The sequence below is a fragment of the Silene latifolia genome, chromosome 5 (assembly GCF_048544455.1).
Source record: "Silene latifolia isolate original U9 population chromosome 5, ASM4854445v1, whole genome shotgun sequence".
NCBI lineage: Eukaryota > Viridiplantae > Streptophyta > Magnoliopsida > Caryophyllales > Caryophyllaceae > Silene > Silene latifolia.
The window spans coordinates 72,235,002-72,253,748 of record NC_133530.1 but is presented as its reverse complement, the minus strand read 5'-3'; the positions used below and the strand labels follow the sequence as shown (position 1 = coordinate 72,253,748).

The window sequence follows — 18,747 nt, the reverse complement described above, 5'->3', positions numbered from 1 at the left end:
ATCATAATAAGGGCATGAGCGGGGTGAGAGCCCTGAGTTGTCTGATTCTAGCTCTGGGTTAAATGGTTTTCCATATCTTAAAATTCATGAATTTTTTTTGTAGCTTTTCAACTCCTGCCTAGATGAATCATCTACATGGTGAGTATTAAACAAAGATAAAAGAACTCATAGTTGCATGTATACTGTATAGTGTCTTGTAGATTCTTTACGGAATGTCAGCCGACTTCAAGCATTGTTATGTTTTCTTTCTTTCTATACATGATGACCATATTCAACTCACATTTTCTGGTGCCGAGTTACATAAAATTACTAATTGTATAATACAGTTGCATAAGAGGCGTTTGAAACAATTATTGACATTGTCAAATTACAGAAGAAAAAGAAATTCACATCTTTGGTCATACATTCACAAATCAATCACTTCACATGCAGAAGATTGTCGGTTTAGGAGGTTCTATAATTTCGATAGTACCTTCAAAAAATTTTGCCACCTTTCCCATAGATGGTCTCATCTCAGGCTTCTCTTGCACGCACCACATTGCCGTCTTCACCATACGATCGACCAATTTAAAATGTACCCTGTCATCATAAGCATGTTTAATCTGACGGTCTAAAATCATATCCATTCTCTTCTCCTCGATTGCCATATTGAAAGCCCACCTCGGAAAATACCCCTCTTCACTAGGCATATCAGTTAGTTGTACTGAATTATTCCTTACCCTACTCACAATTTCTAACAACACCATCCCAAAACGTTACACGTCAACCTTGGAGGTGATAGTCTCTTTATTGACCCATTCGGGTGCTAGGTAGCCTCGAGTTCCACGAATCCTTGACATTGTTACGATTTGTTCCTTTTTCCAACCGAAATCTGCAACTTTAGGGCAGAAGTCGTCTCCTAGGAGTATATTTTCAGGTTTGATGCCGCAATGTAATACCCATTCTAAACACTCTTCGTGCAGGTATGCTATTGCCCTGGCCACACCTATGGCAATTCTATACCTAATATTCCAATCAAGTACCGGCTTTTGTTGGAGTTCCACTGAACCTATATCATCATTATTTTCTTCATCGTTTGACCCATGAATTCTGCTGGGTCGGAACAGATATCTGTCAAGTGATCCATTTGGTACATGTTCATAAACCAAAACTCTTCGGCCCTTCTCATTGCAAAAGCCCCATAAACGTACCAGGTTGAGGTGGTGCATACGAGCTATGATCGTCACCTCGGCCCAAAACTCAAAGATCACCCCCGAAACATTTTTCGGGCATTTCACAAACCACTAGTCCGCCCCCGCAACTTACCTATGTAAACATCACTAAACCCACCCTTCCCTATCACATTGTCATCCGAGAAGTTCATAGTTGCTTTTTTAATCTCACCGAGCGTAAACCTTTTTGGTCCAGTGTGGGCGTAGGCCAAGTCCAAGTGCTTGGGCCATGTCCCGGTACTTCACATACCTTTTGAGGAATGCCCGAAATAAGAGTACCCCACACGCAATTTCAAATTTGTGAATAGAATGACTATGATTATTATATTGCGGGCTATCTCATTGGAATCTTCAAAGGGTTTAGTAAGTCGATACGAACTAGGCAAGTAGTTACGAGAACTTCCGACATCCCGGTGAAGTTAGTTGGTTCATCTCGACTTGTCCACCCGTAGATAAAATGCGAGCTGTACTGCAGGGACCGCACCCGTTTAAGAGTTTGTTTAAGTGGTGCACACAATAGCCACTACTATCAAACTTGAACCCAAATCCCAGACATTTTGGGTTTGACAAGCAATTAGATTGGCAGTGGTCAAAGCTATGGACCTTTAAATCAGTTTGAGTTGACCCATCTAAGTAGTCAACATAATCAAGGCGTAAAAACTTATTACTCGTTGTATCAATAATGGGTACCTCATTCTCGCAGGAGTTCGACGTGGAGTTACGTCTAAACCCGGGTGGGCACACACACTCGTAATTCAATAAAGTAGACCCGTCACTATAACAAATATAACCTGGCCCACATAACCCATGTATTTGACAAATGACAACTACCGCCAACCAAACAATCACCCATTCTTCCTTTTTCTGGTCAAAACTTAAAACTCTAAGGTTCCCATCATTACCCAATACAAGCCTCCTGGTTAGATTTTGTCCAAAATCAGAAGTAAGAAGCGGGTCTGCACCAGCCTGCGCGATCCGCCCATCAAGCCCAAGACTCAAAAACCCATTAGCTGAACTCCAATAGGAATCCGACTTGTTATATACCGATTTTTCGAGCCAGTGAACTGAAACTTTCCATTCCGGGATGTCATTTGAACGTGAATGCATGTGTCGCCTTTTTTAATGTTATGCATTTAAATCTTTGTGAACGAAAAGACGTGACTAACACATTCTCGCCTACATCAATGCCTGTATTCATGTCCTTGCCTCTTCTACTGACTCTTTGCATGAAAGTACTATAGTATATGTGTTACACCTGTTACAATTAACATAAATTGTTTTTTTGTTTGGCTTCTATGAGACTATTTCTTTGTAAAATGTGTTTTATATGCTTTATTTAAAATAAAATAACCGTCCTTATTGCGGTTAAGAAGCTGTCAGTCGTTTATGTTTCTAACTCACTTCTGCTGTTTGCAATAAGTAGAATTTGAAAATAAATCTAAGTGTGCTTGTTGGGGATAAAGCAAAACTACCTTCCCAAATCGGTACGCAAAATCCAAAGGTTAGTACCTCTACATAATTATAATTCAAGTAATACTTTTTTTGGTAGTTGTCATTGTTGTGAAATTCAAATTTCCTATCTTAGCCTAAATTCTCTATTTCTGCCGACGCGATCCTAACTTTCACGGACAGAGGGATGACATCTTCAAAAGTAGTGGTTTGTGTGATGCCTTATATTGGAACCTATATAAATAAGTTATTCTAACACATATAATAATATTTATTCAACAAATTGTTCGAACAATTTTATTGACGCTACATCCGTAGGTATTACTCATAAAAATAATATATAAAAATTTTCCGCATGCATATTCTGAATAGTAAAAAAATGTGCTTATATTGTTTTACAACAAATTTACGATCTCGATTACTTAATAGCATTTTTTTGAAAAACTTTGAAATTTGTCACTTTTTAATATTTGTTTATTTTTTACATTTTACTTGTTCCTTGTAAGATTTTAGTTGTGGCTTCTATTGAATAACTTCTTCTTTGTAAAACCGTTCTTTAGTATGAATATACTAAAGCACGTTGCATCGTGTTCTCGTTCAAGTCAACAACCGAAAAAAAAAACCCGATTCGTCAAATATTAGTCGAAATGGTAAACATCATTTAACCTTCATCGTATACAACCTCATTCTATGCGCAGTATCTAAAATTCTTTACATCTTTGAAGGTTTTCCAAATCCACCTTCTAAGCCATATGTTCTTCCCTTACCGTTGTTGTGTCGCTACTGCGGTGCAAAACTGCTCAAAAATGAATCGCAAAGCTTTTGTTGCTGTCATAGAGATATACGCCTTGCACAAACCGTTCCGCCATATAGTCTCCGTCTACTATTCCTGTCAAATGATTTTATATCCCAAAATTTCAGAAAGTATGTGATGTTGTACAACAGTTCTTTTGCTTTTACTTCATTCGGAGTAAAAAGGGACCGTGAACTTGCGCAGAGAAATCGCGGCATATATACGTTTAGAGTTCAAGGTCAGGCGTATCATTTCATCAATGACATTTTGCCTACTGCCGAGCGACCGTGCAATATCCAACTCTATTTCTTTGATACAGATTTAGAATTATGGCACAGACTACAGATTTCATCAGATATGGAGCGTCGCGTAGTTCAGGCTTGATGGGCATTATGGAGTTCAATCCTTACACGCGATTCTTTAGATCGTTGAGGAACATCGGTATAAATGACGAAAGCCGAATCATAATAAAATCGGATCCTTTGCAAGATCAAAGAACTCATAATGCCCTGACGACATCCCAGGTTGCTGCAATTTGGATTGACGATAAAAATTCATCAGCTCCTCCGCGACATGATGTAGTTGTACATGCACTTTCTGGAACAAGTCACAGAATACTACACTATTACGGTTGCTATGATCCATTACAGTACCCTATTTTATTTCCTTTTGGCGAAACAGGTTGGCATCGTCGTATCTATCGATTCAATTCCAATCGTCAACGTCGTCCTGATTGCCCTGCTTTTTCGATCAATGAAATTCTAATACAAATAGCGGACAATCTTCTTCAGAACGAAGAACAAGGTCCGCATCTTTATATTCTCTTTTTCAAGATAATTTTTTTTCCTATCTCTTCTCCTCAATCCAATACCGTCCGCTGCCTTCTACTGACAGTGGCAGGTACTTCGAAGTCAGAGAAAAAAGTCTCGTGCAGAGAATATTACTGCTATCGACTTCAGATTCGTCCCGCTGATTTTTCGATATTGTTAAGAAGTGGTCGTCTTCTACAACAATATACGGTTGATATGTATATTAAAATTGAGACGACTCGACTCGATTACATAAGAAATAATCAGAATATAATTCGAGCTGACTTATATCAAGGAACTATAGACAGTTATGCCGCTGGGCAGAGATCTGGTGCGAACATTGGTCGTTGCTTCATATTGCCATCCAGCTTCATTGGATGCGATCGTGATTTTAGACGTCGCTATCTTTCTTCGGTGGCTGTGGTGCAGCGATACGGAAAGCCAGATATATTTCTGATGATGACATGCAACCCCCGTTGGCCAGAAATTGAGCGAGAACTATCGCCTTTTGAGGAAGCTCATAACAGACCCGACCTTATTTCGCGGGTCTTTCGAGCGAAATTGTTTGAGTTGAAGAAAGACATCAGCGTGCGTAAAATATTTGGCAATGTAGCTGGATACGTTTACGTCGTTGAATTTCAAAAAAGAGTTCTGCCACATGCCCATTTTCTAATCATTCTTGATTCGGCGAGTAAAATAAGGACTCCGGATCAATATGACGATTTTGTCTGTGCAGAGTTTCCTAACAATGCTGAAAACCCACATCTATACTCTTCAGTTGTTCGCCACATGATGCACGGGCCTTGCGGTAGAGCTAACTCTTCAAATCCCTGCATGAAAAATTATAGATGTAAAAACCACTACCCTCGTGAGTTTGCAGATATGACAACTACTGGTCGTGATTCATATCCTATATATCGTAGGAGAAATACCGGTATTCATGTAATTGTTCGAGGATCAGAGCTCAATAATCAATGGGTTATTCCATACAATTCTTTTCTTTTAGCCAAATATGACTGCCACTTAAACGTAGAAATATGTTCTACCATTAAAGCAGTTAAATACTTGTACAAGTAAGTTTATAAGGGCCACGATCGAGTGTCGTTTGCTGTTACTGATCCTAGCAATCAGTCTTCGTTTGACGAGATTACTGCTTACCAATCTGCTCGCTGGATTACTCCACCAGAAGCGACGTGGCGGATTTTTGGATTTCATTTGAATGAGATACATCCTAATGTTGTTCCATTACAAGTGCACATACCAAACATGCAGACTGTTAGTTTTCACCCCTGGGAGAACCTTGATAACGTTTTAGATGACGACACACGTAAAAGAACAATGTTAACGGCTTTCTTCGAGCGGAATTTGAATGACAATTTTGCTAAGACGTTGTTATACAATCAATTTCCATAACATTATGTATGGCATGATAGAAAAAGGGATAAATTCTGGACTCCGCGTGAGAAAGGGTTTGCCTTAGGCCGTTTGGTGTACGCAAATCCATCTGAAGGAGAGCGCTACTATTTACGTCTTCTTCTAGCAAACGTTCGAGGGCCTACATCCTTTGACGACCTGAAATACATTAATGGCATAATGTGTACTTCATTTCAAGACTCTGCATTCAGGCGAGGTTTGCTTGAAGCAGATGAATCTATTGAACAGTGCTTAGAAGAAGCCTCACGGTATCAGATGCCAGGTATGCTTCGTAGATTGTTTTCAACTTTGCTCATTTACTGTCATCCAAAAAACCCTAGATTGCTTTGGGATAAATTTTACCCATTATTCTCAGAGGACTATGCATATGCATTTCCATCGCAAAGGCGAAAAGTACTACAACTAACTCTTCGAAATATTTCTTATATGGTCAAATCAATGGGCAAAAGTTTCAGTACTTTCGATTTTGGGGAATTGAAATTGGACGACATAGATGTAGACAGATCCAACATGAAAGAAATTGAAGAAGAACTTAATATTCCAATAAGTTCTGAGGAATTAAATGTTGTGCACATGCTTAATACAGAACAGCGGTACGCTTATGACACAATTTACAGAAGGGTTACAAAAAATGAAAGAGGTTCTTTTTTCTTAGACGGGCCTGGTGTTACAGGAAAAACTTTTTTGTATAAAACATTGCTTGCGAATCTCAGAGTCAAAGGTATTATTGCAATTGCGGTTGCAAGCTCAGGTATTGCTGCCGCCAATCTCCCTGGTGGCAGAACATATAATTCTCGATTCAAGATCCCTCTTGATATCGAAGAGAATCAAAGTTCGCAAATCTCAAAACAAAGTTCCCTAGCAGAACTGATTCGTGCATGTAGGTTAATCATTTGGGATGAGGCACCTATGGCAAAACGCCAAGCCATCGAACACTTTGAAAATACCATGCGTGATGTTTGCTCAAGCAACCTTCTTTTTTGTGGCAAAATTATTGTATTTGGTGGAGACTTCCGACATGTGCTGCCTATTATGCCAAAAAGTACATTGCGAGAGGCAATCAATTCAAGTTTTGTGATGTCTCCGTTGTGGCCAAAACTTGAAAAAATACATTTGACTGTAAATATGCGTGCTATGCGCGATCCAGCATTTGGTAATTTTGTTTTAGGTGTTGGTAACGGCTCGCATCCTTATGAAAATGGAGAGGATATCAAATTACCAAGATTAATCGTTATATCTGGAACAGAGGAACATGAACTAATAGAACGGCTAATTGATACAATATATCTAGACATACAATTAATAACTACAAATCCATCACTAACTACGACAAGAGCAATATTGACACCAAAAAATGATGATGCACAAACTATAAATGCTATGTTAGTTTCAAAACAAGAAGGTGAACCATTTACCTATAGGAACTTCGACGAAGCAACAGACATAGCAATTGCGCAGTATCCGACGGAATTTCTAAATACACTGCAGCCAAGCGGTCTTCCACCACATGAATTGATACTGAAAAAGAATAGTCCTATTATTTTGTTAAGGAATTTAGATCAAACTTCTGGACTTTGCAACGGTACACGGCTTATATGCAAAAGCTTTGATCGAAATGTTATAGACGCAGAAATTGTTGTCGGTCACCACAAAGGCGAAAGAGTTTTTATACCAGTAGTGGAGGAGTAGCCAGGTAGGTTTTTAAATCTTGGAAGGTTGTTTCGTGTTCAGGCATCCATTTGAATGACTTGTTATTTCTGAGGAGGTCATAGAAGGATCTGCATCATCATTTACATGATCTGGATATGAACCTGTTCAGGGCTGCAACTCTTCATATTAATCTTTGGATATCTTTGACTGATTTGGGGGATTCCAACTCCAGGATGGCTTTTATCTGTTCTGGGCTAGCTTCAATCCCTCTTTTTGTCACCATATATCCTAGGAATTTGCCTGAAGAGACTCCAAAGTGGCATTTGGAAGGGTTGAGCTTCATGTTGAATTCTTCCAGGATTTTGAAGGCTACTTCCAGGTCCTTTACATGATCTTATGCCTTTTTTTATTTGACCACCATGTCATCAATGTAGACCTTCATTATGTGACCAATTTTATCTTTGAACATCATGTTGACCAGGCGTTGGTAGGTTGCCCCTGCATTTTTCAGGCCAAAGGGCATTGCTGTGTAGCAATATATGCCCCTTTTCCGTGATAAATGTAGTGTTTTCCTGGTCAGTTGGGTGCATCTTGATCTGGTTGAATCCACTTGACACATCCATAAACTTTAGTAGTCCATGCCCTGTTGTAGCATCTACCATTGCATCAATGTGAGGGAGTGGGAATGGATCTTTTGGGCAAGCTTTGTTAAGATCTGTGTAGTCTACATAAACTCTCCACTTGCCATTCTTTTTTTGTACCACAACCACATTAGCTAGCCATTCAGGGTACATTACTTCCCTGATCATTCCCATTTCTAAGAGTTTGTCCACCACTTCGTTAATGATAGAGTTGCGTTCAGGGACGAACTTACTCCTTTTCTGCTATACAGGCTTAAATGAAGTATCAATATTAAGTTTATGGGTAATAATATTAGCATCTATACTAGTCATATCGAAGTGGGACCAGGCAAAACATGAAGATTTTTTTTTAAGAAAACTTACGAATTCTGGTCTAATATTGTCAGGGACATCAGATCCAACCAGTACATACCTGTCAGGGTACTCAAGGTTTAATACTACTTGATCTGTTTCCATTGGATTTCAACCACATAAGTGCTCCTGACAGGGTACTGTAATTGTTAGGCGAGAGACTTACCTGCCTTACCTTTTAATATAGTTACTTTTTTTGTCTTTCTATGTGGTAAATGTTGTGACTTTGACTATTCCTAATTACTTTCGTGATTTGGCTACTTTTCTATTGAAATGCCTCATTTCCAACTGCTGTCATATCGGAACAGTTAACACTCTTACGCATGTTAGATTACTTTCGTAATTTGGCGATTTCTCTATTTTATTCCCTGCTTTCCAATTGCTGACATCCCGGAACAGTTAACACCGTTAAGCATGTCTGTTCACTATTTACAATTCAGTAAAACTACCTCTCCTATTTAAGCTTATTAGAAAGTAGTAGAACGTTTTTGCCCTATAAGACTAAGTAAATAGGCGGGGGCCAATTACTAAATGACAAGTAGACAAAGTTGAGTGCAAATGATAAAATTACTCACAAAGTTTTCTTAAAATAGAAAGGACAACAACTGATTGGGACATCCCAATATGGAAATTACAACAACTAACCGGGAAAGAGGGAGTAATTTATAGTAGAGGTTTTGTTCTCCAAAGGTAGTCTTACGGTTTTCAGTTGAGTGCACGTAAACCATAGAAAGAACATTGAATATTTTAGAACAACCACACAGTTTAACAGTTATATAAGCATGACTGATTGGATCGATGTCGTAAATTTAATGAACTAATATGAAGGCATGAAGCATTGGTCAATTAAGAAAATGATCCATTTTTAATTAATCCTTTAAACATTCACTATCCATTTTTAATTACGATAACTGAGCATTAACTTTAGCTACTGCGCTTCCTAATAATGAAGTGGCCTTTTATCTTCAATATGGTTGTTCTGTGAACCTTGCAACTGAATCTCTACTTTTTCCCCTTTTAAGTTGTTAATTTTTCTGGTTTAGGCTACATCTGTTAGAACAAGGGTGATCATAATAAGGGCCTGAGCGGAGTGAGAGCCCTGAGCTGTCTGATTCAAGCTCTGGGTTAAATGGTTTTCCATATCTTAAAATTCATGAATTTTTTTTGTAGCTTTTGAACTCCTGCCTAGATGAATATCTACATGGTGAGTATTAAACAAAGATAAAAGAACTCATAGTTGCATGTATACTATATACTGTCTTGTAGATTCTTTACGGAATGTCAGCCGACTTCAAGCATTGTTATGTTTTCTTTCTTTCTATACATGATGACCATATTCAACTCACATTTTCTAATGCCGAGTTACATAAAATTACTAATTGTATAATACAGTTGCATAAGAGGCGTTTGAAACAATTATTGACATTGTCAAATTACAGAAGAAAAAGAAATTCACATCTTTGGTCATACATTCACAAATCAATCACTTAACATGCAGAAGATTGTCGGTTTAGGAGGTTCTATAATTTCGATAGTACCTTCAAGAAATTTTGCCACCTTACCCATAGATGGTCTCATCTCAGGCTTCTCTTGCACGCACCACATTGTCGTCTTCACCATACTATCGACCAATTTAAAATGTACCCTGTCATCATAAGCATGTTTAATCTGACGGTCTAAAATCATATCCATTCTCTTCTCCTCGATTGCCATATTGAAAGTCAACCTCGGAAAATACCCCTCTTCACTAGGCATATCAGTTAGTTGTACTGAATTATTCCTTACCCCACTCACAATTTCTAACAACACCATCCCAAAACGTTACACATCAACCTTGGAGGTGATAGTCTCTTTATTGACCCATTCGGGTGCTAGGTAGCCTCGAGTTCCACGAATCCTTGACATTGTTAAGATTTGTTCCTTTTTCCTGAGCTTAGATAAACCGAAATCTGCAACTTTAGGCAGAAGTCGTCTCCTAGGAGTATATTTTCAGGTTTGATACCGCAATGTAATACCCATTCTAAACACTCTTCGTGCAGGTATGCTATTGCCCTGGCCACACCTATGGCAATTCTGTACCTAATATTCCAATCAAGTACCGGCTTTTGTTGGAGTTCCACTGAACCTATATCATCATTGTTTGGAATATGTGAGTGGATAAATCTTTTATGTTATGATTTTCTGGGTTTTGGATAAATCTTTCTTGTGAATGACGGATATCGCCGTCACAGATGATAATTTGTGTTCTCATTGTTCTTATTATTTGATATTATTTTAAATAATGTTATATTTTCTTTTTGATTTTGAGTAAAGTTTAAACAATTTCTGCTTGACATTTTAATTCGATTGAATGTTGCTTGATATATTACGAGTTTTATTTATTATGTTATCATTTAGTGATCTCACTTATTGATATATATATTGATATGTTACCATGTTATTGGTTATGTTACCATTTTTGGGTATTAAATCGGAACATTGTTGACGTCATATTTTACAAAAAAGCCACCCAGTACAACTTTTTCTTCTGTCCTTCTTATCCTCTGTCTTTATCACCTACTAATATTTCTCAATTCTTAAGTTTTGTTTCTTTGTTCTTGATTTTATCGCTGCTATAATCACCCTCACAGATCTCACCTTTGATTTCTTAGATCAATCAAATAATATTCCCCAAATCAATTTCCAGAAATTGAAAAAAAAAATCAAATTAGGGTTACACCCCCACCCCATTAACCACACCGCCGCCATCTCCACCGTCTTAGTCGCCGTCGCTGTTGCAGGATGTTGCATCTTCGAATGGATGAAGCTGAGTATATGGCCAACGAATATGATATGGAAGACATCGATGACGATATGCAAGAAACTTTTCGAGACAGAGACGGCTGATCGGATTCGGATAATGAAGAATATGATTTCATGGTTCGTTATTTTGATTGTTGTAGTTTTTAGTCTATATTAGTGTTTTTCTTTTGATTTCAATTGTAATTTTGCTCATCAAAATTCTTATAAGATATAAGAAATATCATCTGATGAAATATTGCATCCAAATTTCTTATAAGTAAATCGTCACACCGACTGATTCCTCTTCAGTATTCTCCCAATTCATGTAATTTTTATTTCCATCTTCCTCTCTTCCTTATATGTTGTAATGCTGTGTAACTTTATGTTTATTGAAATTCGGACACGGTATTAGCATATCGAATCAGGTTGTTTATTACAGTATTCTCAGTTCTTAAGTTTTTTTTTTTTTGAAGGATTAAGTTTTGTTTCTTTGTTCTTGATTATATCGCTGCTATAATCACCCTCACAAATATCACCTTTGATTTCTTAGATCAATCAAATAATTTTCCCCAAATCAATTTCCAGAAATTGAAAAAAAAACTCAAATTAGGGTTACACCCGAAACCCATTAACCACCTTGTCTATTTTTTCTTGCATATATTTCATTGGTTAATTTGAAGTTTTTAAATTTCATTTTTTTTTTGGGTTTTTCTACTTTATCAGATTTAAATTAATTAGGACGAAATGACGATAAAATTCAAGCTCAATTCACTGAATTTTATTTGATGAGTCTACGAATTCTCGACAGGTTCTGATCGTCAATTTACTAATTTTTTTCAAAATTATAATAAATTTATTCTTTTTTTTTGTTGATTTTTTTTATTTACGTAATAAATTTGGGCATATGATGAAATTCAATCTTTCAAATGGATAATTTGCGTCTGAACTTTTCATTGATGTTATCACCTTGGAGAACTGATGCCCTTTTTCATATTTTCTCGACACTAATTCTCATATGAGACGGTCTCACATTAATTTATCGTCAGACGGTCTCACACATTATAATAAAGGGATTTTAATGAGGATAACAAGCTCCCTCTTCTGAGTAAAGTTGAGGACAATCGTTGGCTGAATCGAACCAATATAACTATTGCCACTACTGAACTACCCCTTATTATCTATCATTACAAATTTCTTTGTAAGACGATTTTATATAAAACTATAAACAAAATGCACTAAACTGTTTATCTTAGCCGAATGTTTCACAAGTTGGAGGGCAATTGGTAGGAAAATGAAGCACTCCATGCATAATGGCAATTGCATATTGTGAGAGGGAAACTATACGTCTTTAGATTGTGACGGATTGTGTTCGTCTTCAATGAGAATTTTTTTTGTTACATATAGAAAATATTTAATGGATAAGATATAAGGTAAAATATTAGGAATAGAAATAAAATCTACTTAATATTAAGTGAAATTGTTTATTTCTATCCGTCTGATTTTCGCAATTTTTTTGTAATAGAGCAGTTTTGGCTTCTGTTGTCTACTGCCACTTGTGTTGTGGCACTCTGAAATGCAAAAAATTAAAGGATATGTATGCATTAATAACTTCTGACATACTATGCAAGTGAAAAGAAAGTGAAAAAGGTGAAAATAGAGTGAAAATTGTAATTTGGCTACACATGTGCACACATGCATATCTTGTTTTGTTACTATCTTCATTTTAGCTGTAGTTTGATAGCCATACCTATGCATGTTAAGCTAAGCGTAGGACATCTGTTTGGTTTTTATTAATTTTTTTTTTCTATAAAGATAAAGGAACCGGATTTTTTCTTCCAACCTATAGTTTGTTTAAATACCCAAGTACCTAAGATTCACTTCGGCTTATAACTACAACAAATATCTTTATAATATTTCTCTTCTCTCTAAATTTTCTGTCTCTGTTATATCTGAAAAATATTTCCAAATTCCGTAATTTTTTTTTGTGGTTTAGTATATATTGTTAGCGTTAGGAAGAGGTACAGGTTACCGCGACGTTGTATGTCTATAATTTCGGGTTAGTATATGCATGTAATTGTATTTAAATATAGCTTTCTTTTTCACTTAAATTGTATTTAGATAATGTATATAGTATATAATTAAAAAAAACTATAGCGTATAACTTCATTTACTGGACGTGAATAACAACTACAACTTTTGCAGATAATAACTAGTAAACGATCAACCTACAAAAAGAAGAAATACTTTGTAACTTTTTAAGGGAATTTGAAGGTTAGTATGACAAAGATTGTTTTTTACATTATTTAGTAATATTTTTTGTTTAATGGGATTACCATATTAATTAGATGTAACTGTATTCTAACTTTATGTTGTTACCATGTTAAATTACTCACCTAGGTGCCAACGTTTCTGTGTAAGCGGTATATTTTCCTTACGCATCGTCCTTTTTTTTGTTGAAGCTATGAGATTGTAATCGAGACCGTAAATTTGTTGTAAAACAATATAAGCACATTTTTTTACTATTCAGAATATGCCTGCGGGAAATTTTTATATATTATTTTTATGAGTAATACCTACGGATGTAGCGTCAATAAAATTGTTCGAACAATTTGTTGAATAAATATTATTATATGTGTTAGAATAACTTATTTATATAGGTTCCAATATAAGGCATCACACAAACCACTACTTTTAAAGATGTCATCCCTCTGTCCGTGAAAGTTAGGATCGCGTCGGCAGAAATAGAGAATTTAGGCTAAGATAGGAAATTTGAATTTCATAACAATGACAACTACCAAAAAAAGTATTACTTGAATTATAATTATGTAGAGGTACTAACCTTTGGATTTTGCGTACCGATTTGGGAAGGTAGTTTTGCTTTATCCCCAACAAGCACACTTAGATTTATTTTCAAATTCTACTTACTGTAAACAGTAGAAGTGAGTTAGAAACATAAACGACTGGCAGCTTCTTAACCGCAATAAGGAATGACTATCAATAAAGCACAAGGTCAAACACTTGGTAAAGTTGGTATATATCTACCATGTCCTGTATTTTCCCACGGCCAGCTATACGTTGCTCTTTCAAGAGCAACTCAAAGTTCAGATGTCACAATAGCAGTTCTTCCGCATTGTACTTTGAAAGACAGTTGGAGACGTACAAGAAATATTGTATGCTACGAAGTACTACATAATGCTAGATAAAACTAAATGGATCTTTCTAAAATTAATGTAATTAATTTTTTTCCTAGATTTGTTACTCCAGTAGTGTTTCTGTACATAATTTTTTATGCTTACAGTTTTTGTTTGTAACCTTATTGGTATGTAATTTTCTTTTTTTGGCATTTTATATTTCGTTTTTCATTTTGTGATTACAAAAAAAAAAACAAAAAAATCAGTGTGTACAACATAGTTGCCTCCATTTCTTTATGATTTTCGTATTAAAATAATTTTATTTCTTGCGTCATCATTAAATTTTATTCATGTACTACTGCACTATCCCTTAAAATGGGAAAATAAAAATTATCATCTGCCAGCTATTGAAAAATTTGTTCCGCCAATAATTGTTGTGCCTAAAATATAAAAACGTTATCTTCTATGACTTCCTCTATGTTTGTGCTACTGTATTTGTTTTACTTCGCTTTCATTCTTACACTTTCTCTGACATATATTCACAACTTCAATATCTTAACCTAAAATATCTTATTTTGTAGATTGAAATGACTCCTCCAAGAATCCCTCTTGCCTCTGTAAATGATCGTACTCGGAACTTCGCAATAGTCGTACGGCTGGAGTCCTTACTCGCTTCCAAAAAGGCAAGGCTATAAGATAAAAGTCTTCAAAATTTGCTCTTCAGTGACAGAGTGGTATAAATCAAAATATTATACAAAATATACTTATTGTTTACAGCTGGAACTACTAACGTTTTCTAACTTTTCTTTTGCTCTTTTACTTATGCATCAGGGAACAGAAATGTCAGCAACTATCTATGAGGAAGATATTTTTTATTATAAAGACATTTTTCGTGAAGGTCACGAGTATGAAATTCCAAATCCAATCATTAAACTCATTCCTGAAAAATTCAGATATGAAAACAATATCTATCAAATGACATTGAAAGGAGGTATGGATGTAGTTGATCTCGGTCCCACTGAAAATGAAAGGACGTACTGGGTTCCAGTAAATGCAGTAACAAGTTATCTAGATCGCAAAGAACGCTTTGGTGATTGCCGCTATTTTTTATCATATTTGTTATTTTATAGAAGTTTGGCAAATTTTGTTGCTCACAATTTTTTCTTTTTTTCCATGTAGATATAGTTGGCGTAGCTATTTCTATTGGATCCTTAAAAACAGTTACGACGAGAACATCTGGTGATACCCAACAAGCAAAAGACATAGTTGTTGTTGACCAGAGGTAACAAACTTAAGAAATGCAGTTTTTCAATGCCTATTATGTAAAAAATTTCTTCTATTTTACTTTACCTCTTCATACAGGATGCAGCCTGTTGTTGTAACCACTTGGCGTTTGAATGCTTTAGAACCTACAGAAAAAATTGCACGTATCATAGAATCTCTACCAGTTGTGCAGATCACTCGGGTTAGAGCAGCCAGATTTGGAGGTATGTTACCGTATTTTAAAATAATTATCAACTTTATTAAGTATATGATAAAACAATACAATACACAGGGGATTGTTGGGGTACTACACGTTTTTCAAGCATCATACTAGACAGCGATATTTCAGCCGTAGCAGAATTACGGATATGGTATGATAAAATTTAGTTTTCTGCAGTTTAAGCTCATATTCAACCCAATCTTACTACCGCCTAAATGCAGGGCAAATAACAATAAAGAGAACCTCAGAAGTACTGCTATTACTTATAAAGCAAATGCTGGAGGCGAAAACTCAACAAATCGAGGCGAAAGCTCAACAAATCGTGGCACCTCAACTGAAAACATAAAGACTTTCCTCCCAATAAGTTCTCTTGCGGATCAAGCGGTAAATCTTTACACAAATATAAGTACGGCTGACACTTGCAAAACAATATATTTCACATAAGTAAAATTTACTGATTTCGTTATTCACCGATTTATAGGAGAAAAAAATTATACTCATACAAGGAAAAATAAAGTCCCATCACAAATCCAGGTGACTTTGCGTACACATCATGTAATGTCTGTAGAAAAGGAACCTCCGTCCCAGTTGGGGAAATCTTTCAGTGTACCCTTTCCGATAAACCTCATGAAGGCATTTCAAAAGCCACGTAAGTAAAAGGCACTATTTTTTTTGTTACAACTTATAATCTGCCAGTATATAAAATGTCTAACATTATTACTTTTCGTTTATGACAACTGCGCTCTTAGAATTATTTTCAGCGACAACACAGGTGAAATGCGTTTTAACGCTTTTCGATTCGCTGGCAGAAGTAGTTCTAGAAAAACGTACCGTTGAAGTTCTAGCTCTGTCAACAGAGGTAGTGTTATACTGAAATCCTTTTCCTATTAGTAATTTATAGTTATCTATTACAATTTTATACTATAGTCTGTGACCACTATTATTTCTCTCTTTTAGGAACGGCTATCCTTAATCGATGAAGCTCTTCTTAGAATAAAGGATCGTGAATTTGTTATAAAACTGTGGTCATTCGACGTTGGTGGGCCAATTAGACAAATACGCTTTCGTCCGCAGCATATTAAAGAAACACAACTTTAGAGCAACGAAAGCGTTTTCCGAATCGGTATAAGTTTAGTTTGTTGTTGGAAAGAAGATTACTTCATCTGTGAACTCTTTTCTTAATTAGTTTACCTTTTTCTTTTTACTTAGAAAGACGTAGCTTACTTACATATGTATCAGGTTTTGCAATTTTAATAATGACTTCTTGCTGCTTTATTTCAGTCATCCTCTAACATCGGACTGATCTTCATCGTCGTTTGGCTAATCGTAAACGTATACGAATTAAAAAATGAGCATTCATATATGCCCTCGTGATACATTAATGATTTCAAGTGAAGGATTAAGTTATATCGTTACAGGTATGCACCTAATTTAACAACATTTATGCTATTTGCGGTTTGAAATACTCCTAAATGACTAATTATAGGTACATTATATAACAGAGAAGTCAATCCATTCTGTAGTTGTGTAAACGTAACCATTACCGCTATAAAACACCAACGGCCGTTTATTTATTTCAGAATAATATGTAGCAAGTCTACTATAATAGAAGAAAAATTTGTGTTAGTAGTGCATATGATAATTAATTATCGCCATTATCAAACACCAATGCTTTCAAAGTAGCATTCAACATTGTTAAAAATGATGGTTTTCTGGGTTTATATAATGGTTTATCACCTGCTTTAAGTACACATTTATTTTATACTCCTATTAGAATTGTTGGTTCTGAAGAATAAAGGAATTCTATTATTGTTTTCAATGGTGATGGTGATGATGATGTTTCTCTTTTTTCTAAGAATTTTGTTGCTGGGTTATTTGGGGTTATTGCTCAGGCATTCAGTTTCGCTATTTCTTGTTTAAAACCGTCTTAAATTAAAACGGGGGTTTGTTGTAAATGTTGATTCTTTTGATTGATTCGAGTTTTTGATTTGAGTGCTAACATGTTAAACAAAAATTCTCATTTAAGACGGCTCTATCTGTCTAAGACGAGTAAACTATCGTATCACCCTTCTTTATTAAAAGACTCTAATTTTGTTTTGATTGTTCTAGCTTTTGATTATTTGAGCTGGGATTTAACATTTTGAATATCTGAGTGTTGATGATGATCTCTGATTGTTTGATGTAGTTAGTTGTCTTCTGATAATGTTATGTTAATGCCATTTGCTCTTACATACTCCCTCCGTCCCGGTCAATTGTTGTCCTTTGTTTTTTGCCTTTCTTAGCACAAAGACCAAGGAAAGGGAATAGGGTGATCCCACCCAATCCAATACTCCAAACAACTGTCCGAACCTTGAAAAGAGTCTTGCATTTTCCAAATGAAACTGGCAACTGGAAAATGTAGAGATCAAGTAGGCTGATAATCACCTGAATGAAAAGAGGAAAATTTGAGGTGGAGAAATTATAGTGTAGCCTTGCTTTTGAACGTAATGGATTGCTTGTGGATAAACCGTGAGGAATATTTGTTAGCTCTTGACAATTTGCTAGGTTAGTCATTTTCTTCCATGTCCTCGCTGATACAATGTCGTTGATGCGTTGCTCTGTACTGAAAACACTGCTGTGGTTGAATATTACTGCTCAATTGTCTTGTTTAGTACATTATTGAGTTTAGAGATGAATAAATCTGGTTTGAATTTTGAACTGTATATAAAAATTGTCACTGTTTTCTTCAGTTCTGCACGACATTAATGTTCCAGTAACTCTAAGAATATAGAAACACATCTTGACTTTATATGTTACCCCATAATTTGCTCAATTTTATTTTTCTGAGTTCTTTTACTGTTTGTTTAGGCTTTTTTGAAGTGACGTGTCTTCTGATAGCGGATGTATCTGTCTCCTATTTGATGATATGTATGTCATCGTCTTTTGGTGTTAATGTCGCACGTAAAGATTAGCAACACCTAAGTTAATACCCTAAGGCTTGCAGTTGGTGGCAAGTCCAGCTGATTTAGTCAAAG

General features: G+C 35.8%; 1 protein-coding gene, 3 non-coding genes and 2 pseudogenes across 4 annotated transcripts; 4 read left to right on the top strand and 2 right to left on the bottom strand.

Moving 5' to 3' along the window:
* Positions 1-399: 399 nt before the first annotated feature.
* Positions 400-2,302, bottom strand: LOC141656152 (G-type lectin S-receptor-like serine/threonine-protein kinase At1g34300; annotated as a pseudogene).
* A 1,480-nt stretch (positions 2,303-3,782) lies between these two features.
* On the top strand, positions 3,783-7,385 carry LOC141655527 (uncharacterized). The gene is made up of 2 exons (XM_074462603.1): positions 3,783-5,335; positions 5,696-7,385. Exons 1-2 carry the CDS (start codon positions 3,783-3,785, stop codon positions 7,383-7,385), a joined length of 3,243 nt encoding a protein of 1,080 aa, XP_074318704.1.
* Positions 7,386-9,817: 2,432 nt separating this feature from the next.
* LOC141655526 (G-type lectin S-receptor-like serine/threonine-protein kinase SD2-5) lies at positions 9,818-13,823 on the bottom strand (annotated as a pseudogene).
* On the top strand, positions 11,859-11,938 carry LOC141658358 (small nucleolar RNA snoR14). Its single transcript, XR_012549249.1, has one exon. It is a non-coding gene; the product is annotated as a small nucleolar RNA snoR14 (small nucleolar RNA).
* Positions 12,015-12,106, top strand: LOC141658349 (small nucleolar RNA Z101). The gene has a single exon (XR_012549240.1). It is a non-coding gene; the product is annotated as a small nucleolar RNA Z101 (small nucleolar RNA).
* On the top strand, positions 12,188-12,286 carry LOC141658190 (small nucleolar RNA R30/Z108). Its single transcript, XR_012549091.1, has one exon. It is a non-coding gene; the product is annotated as a small nucleolar RNA R30/Z108 (small nucleolar RNA).
* Positions 13,824-18,747: the final 4,924 nt, after the last annotated feature.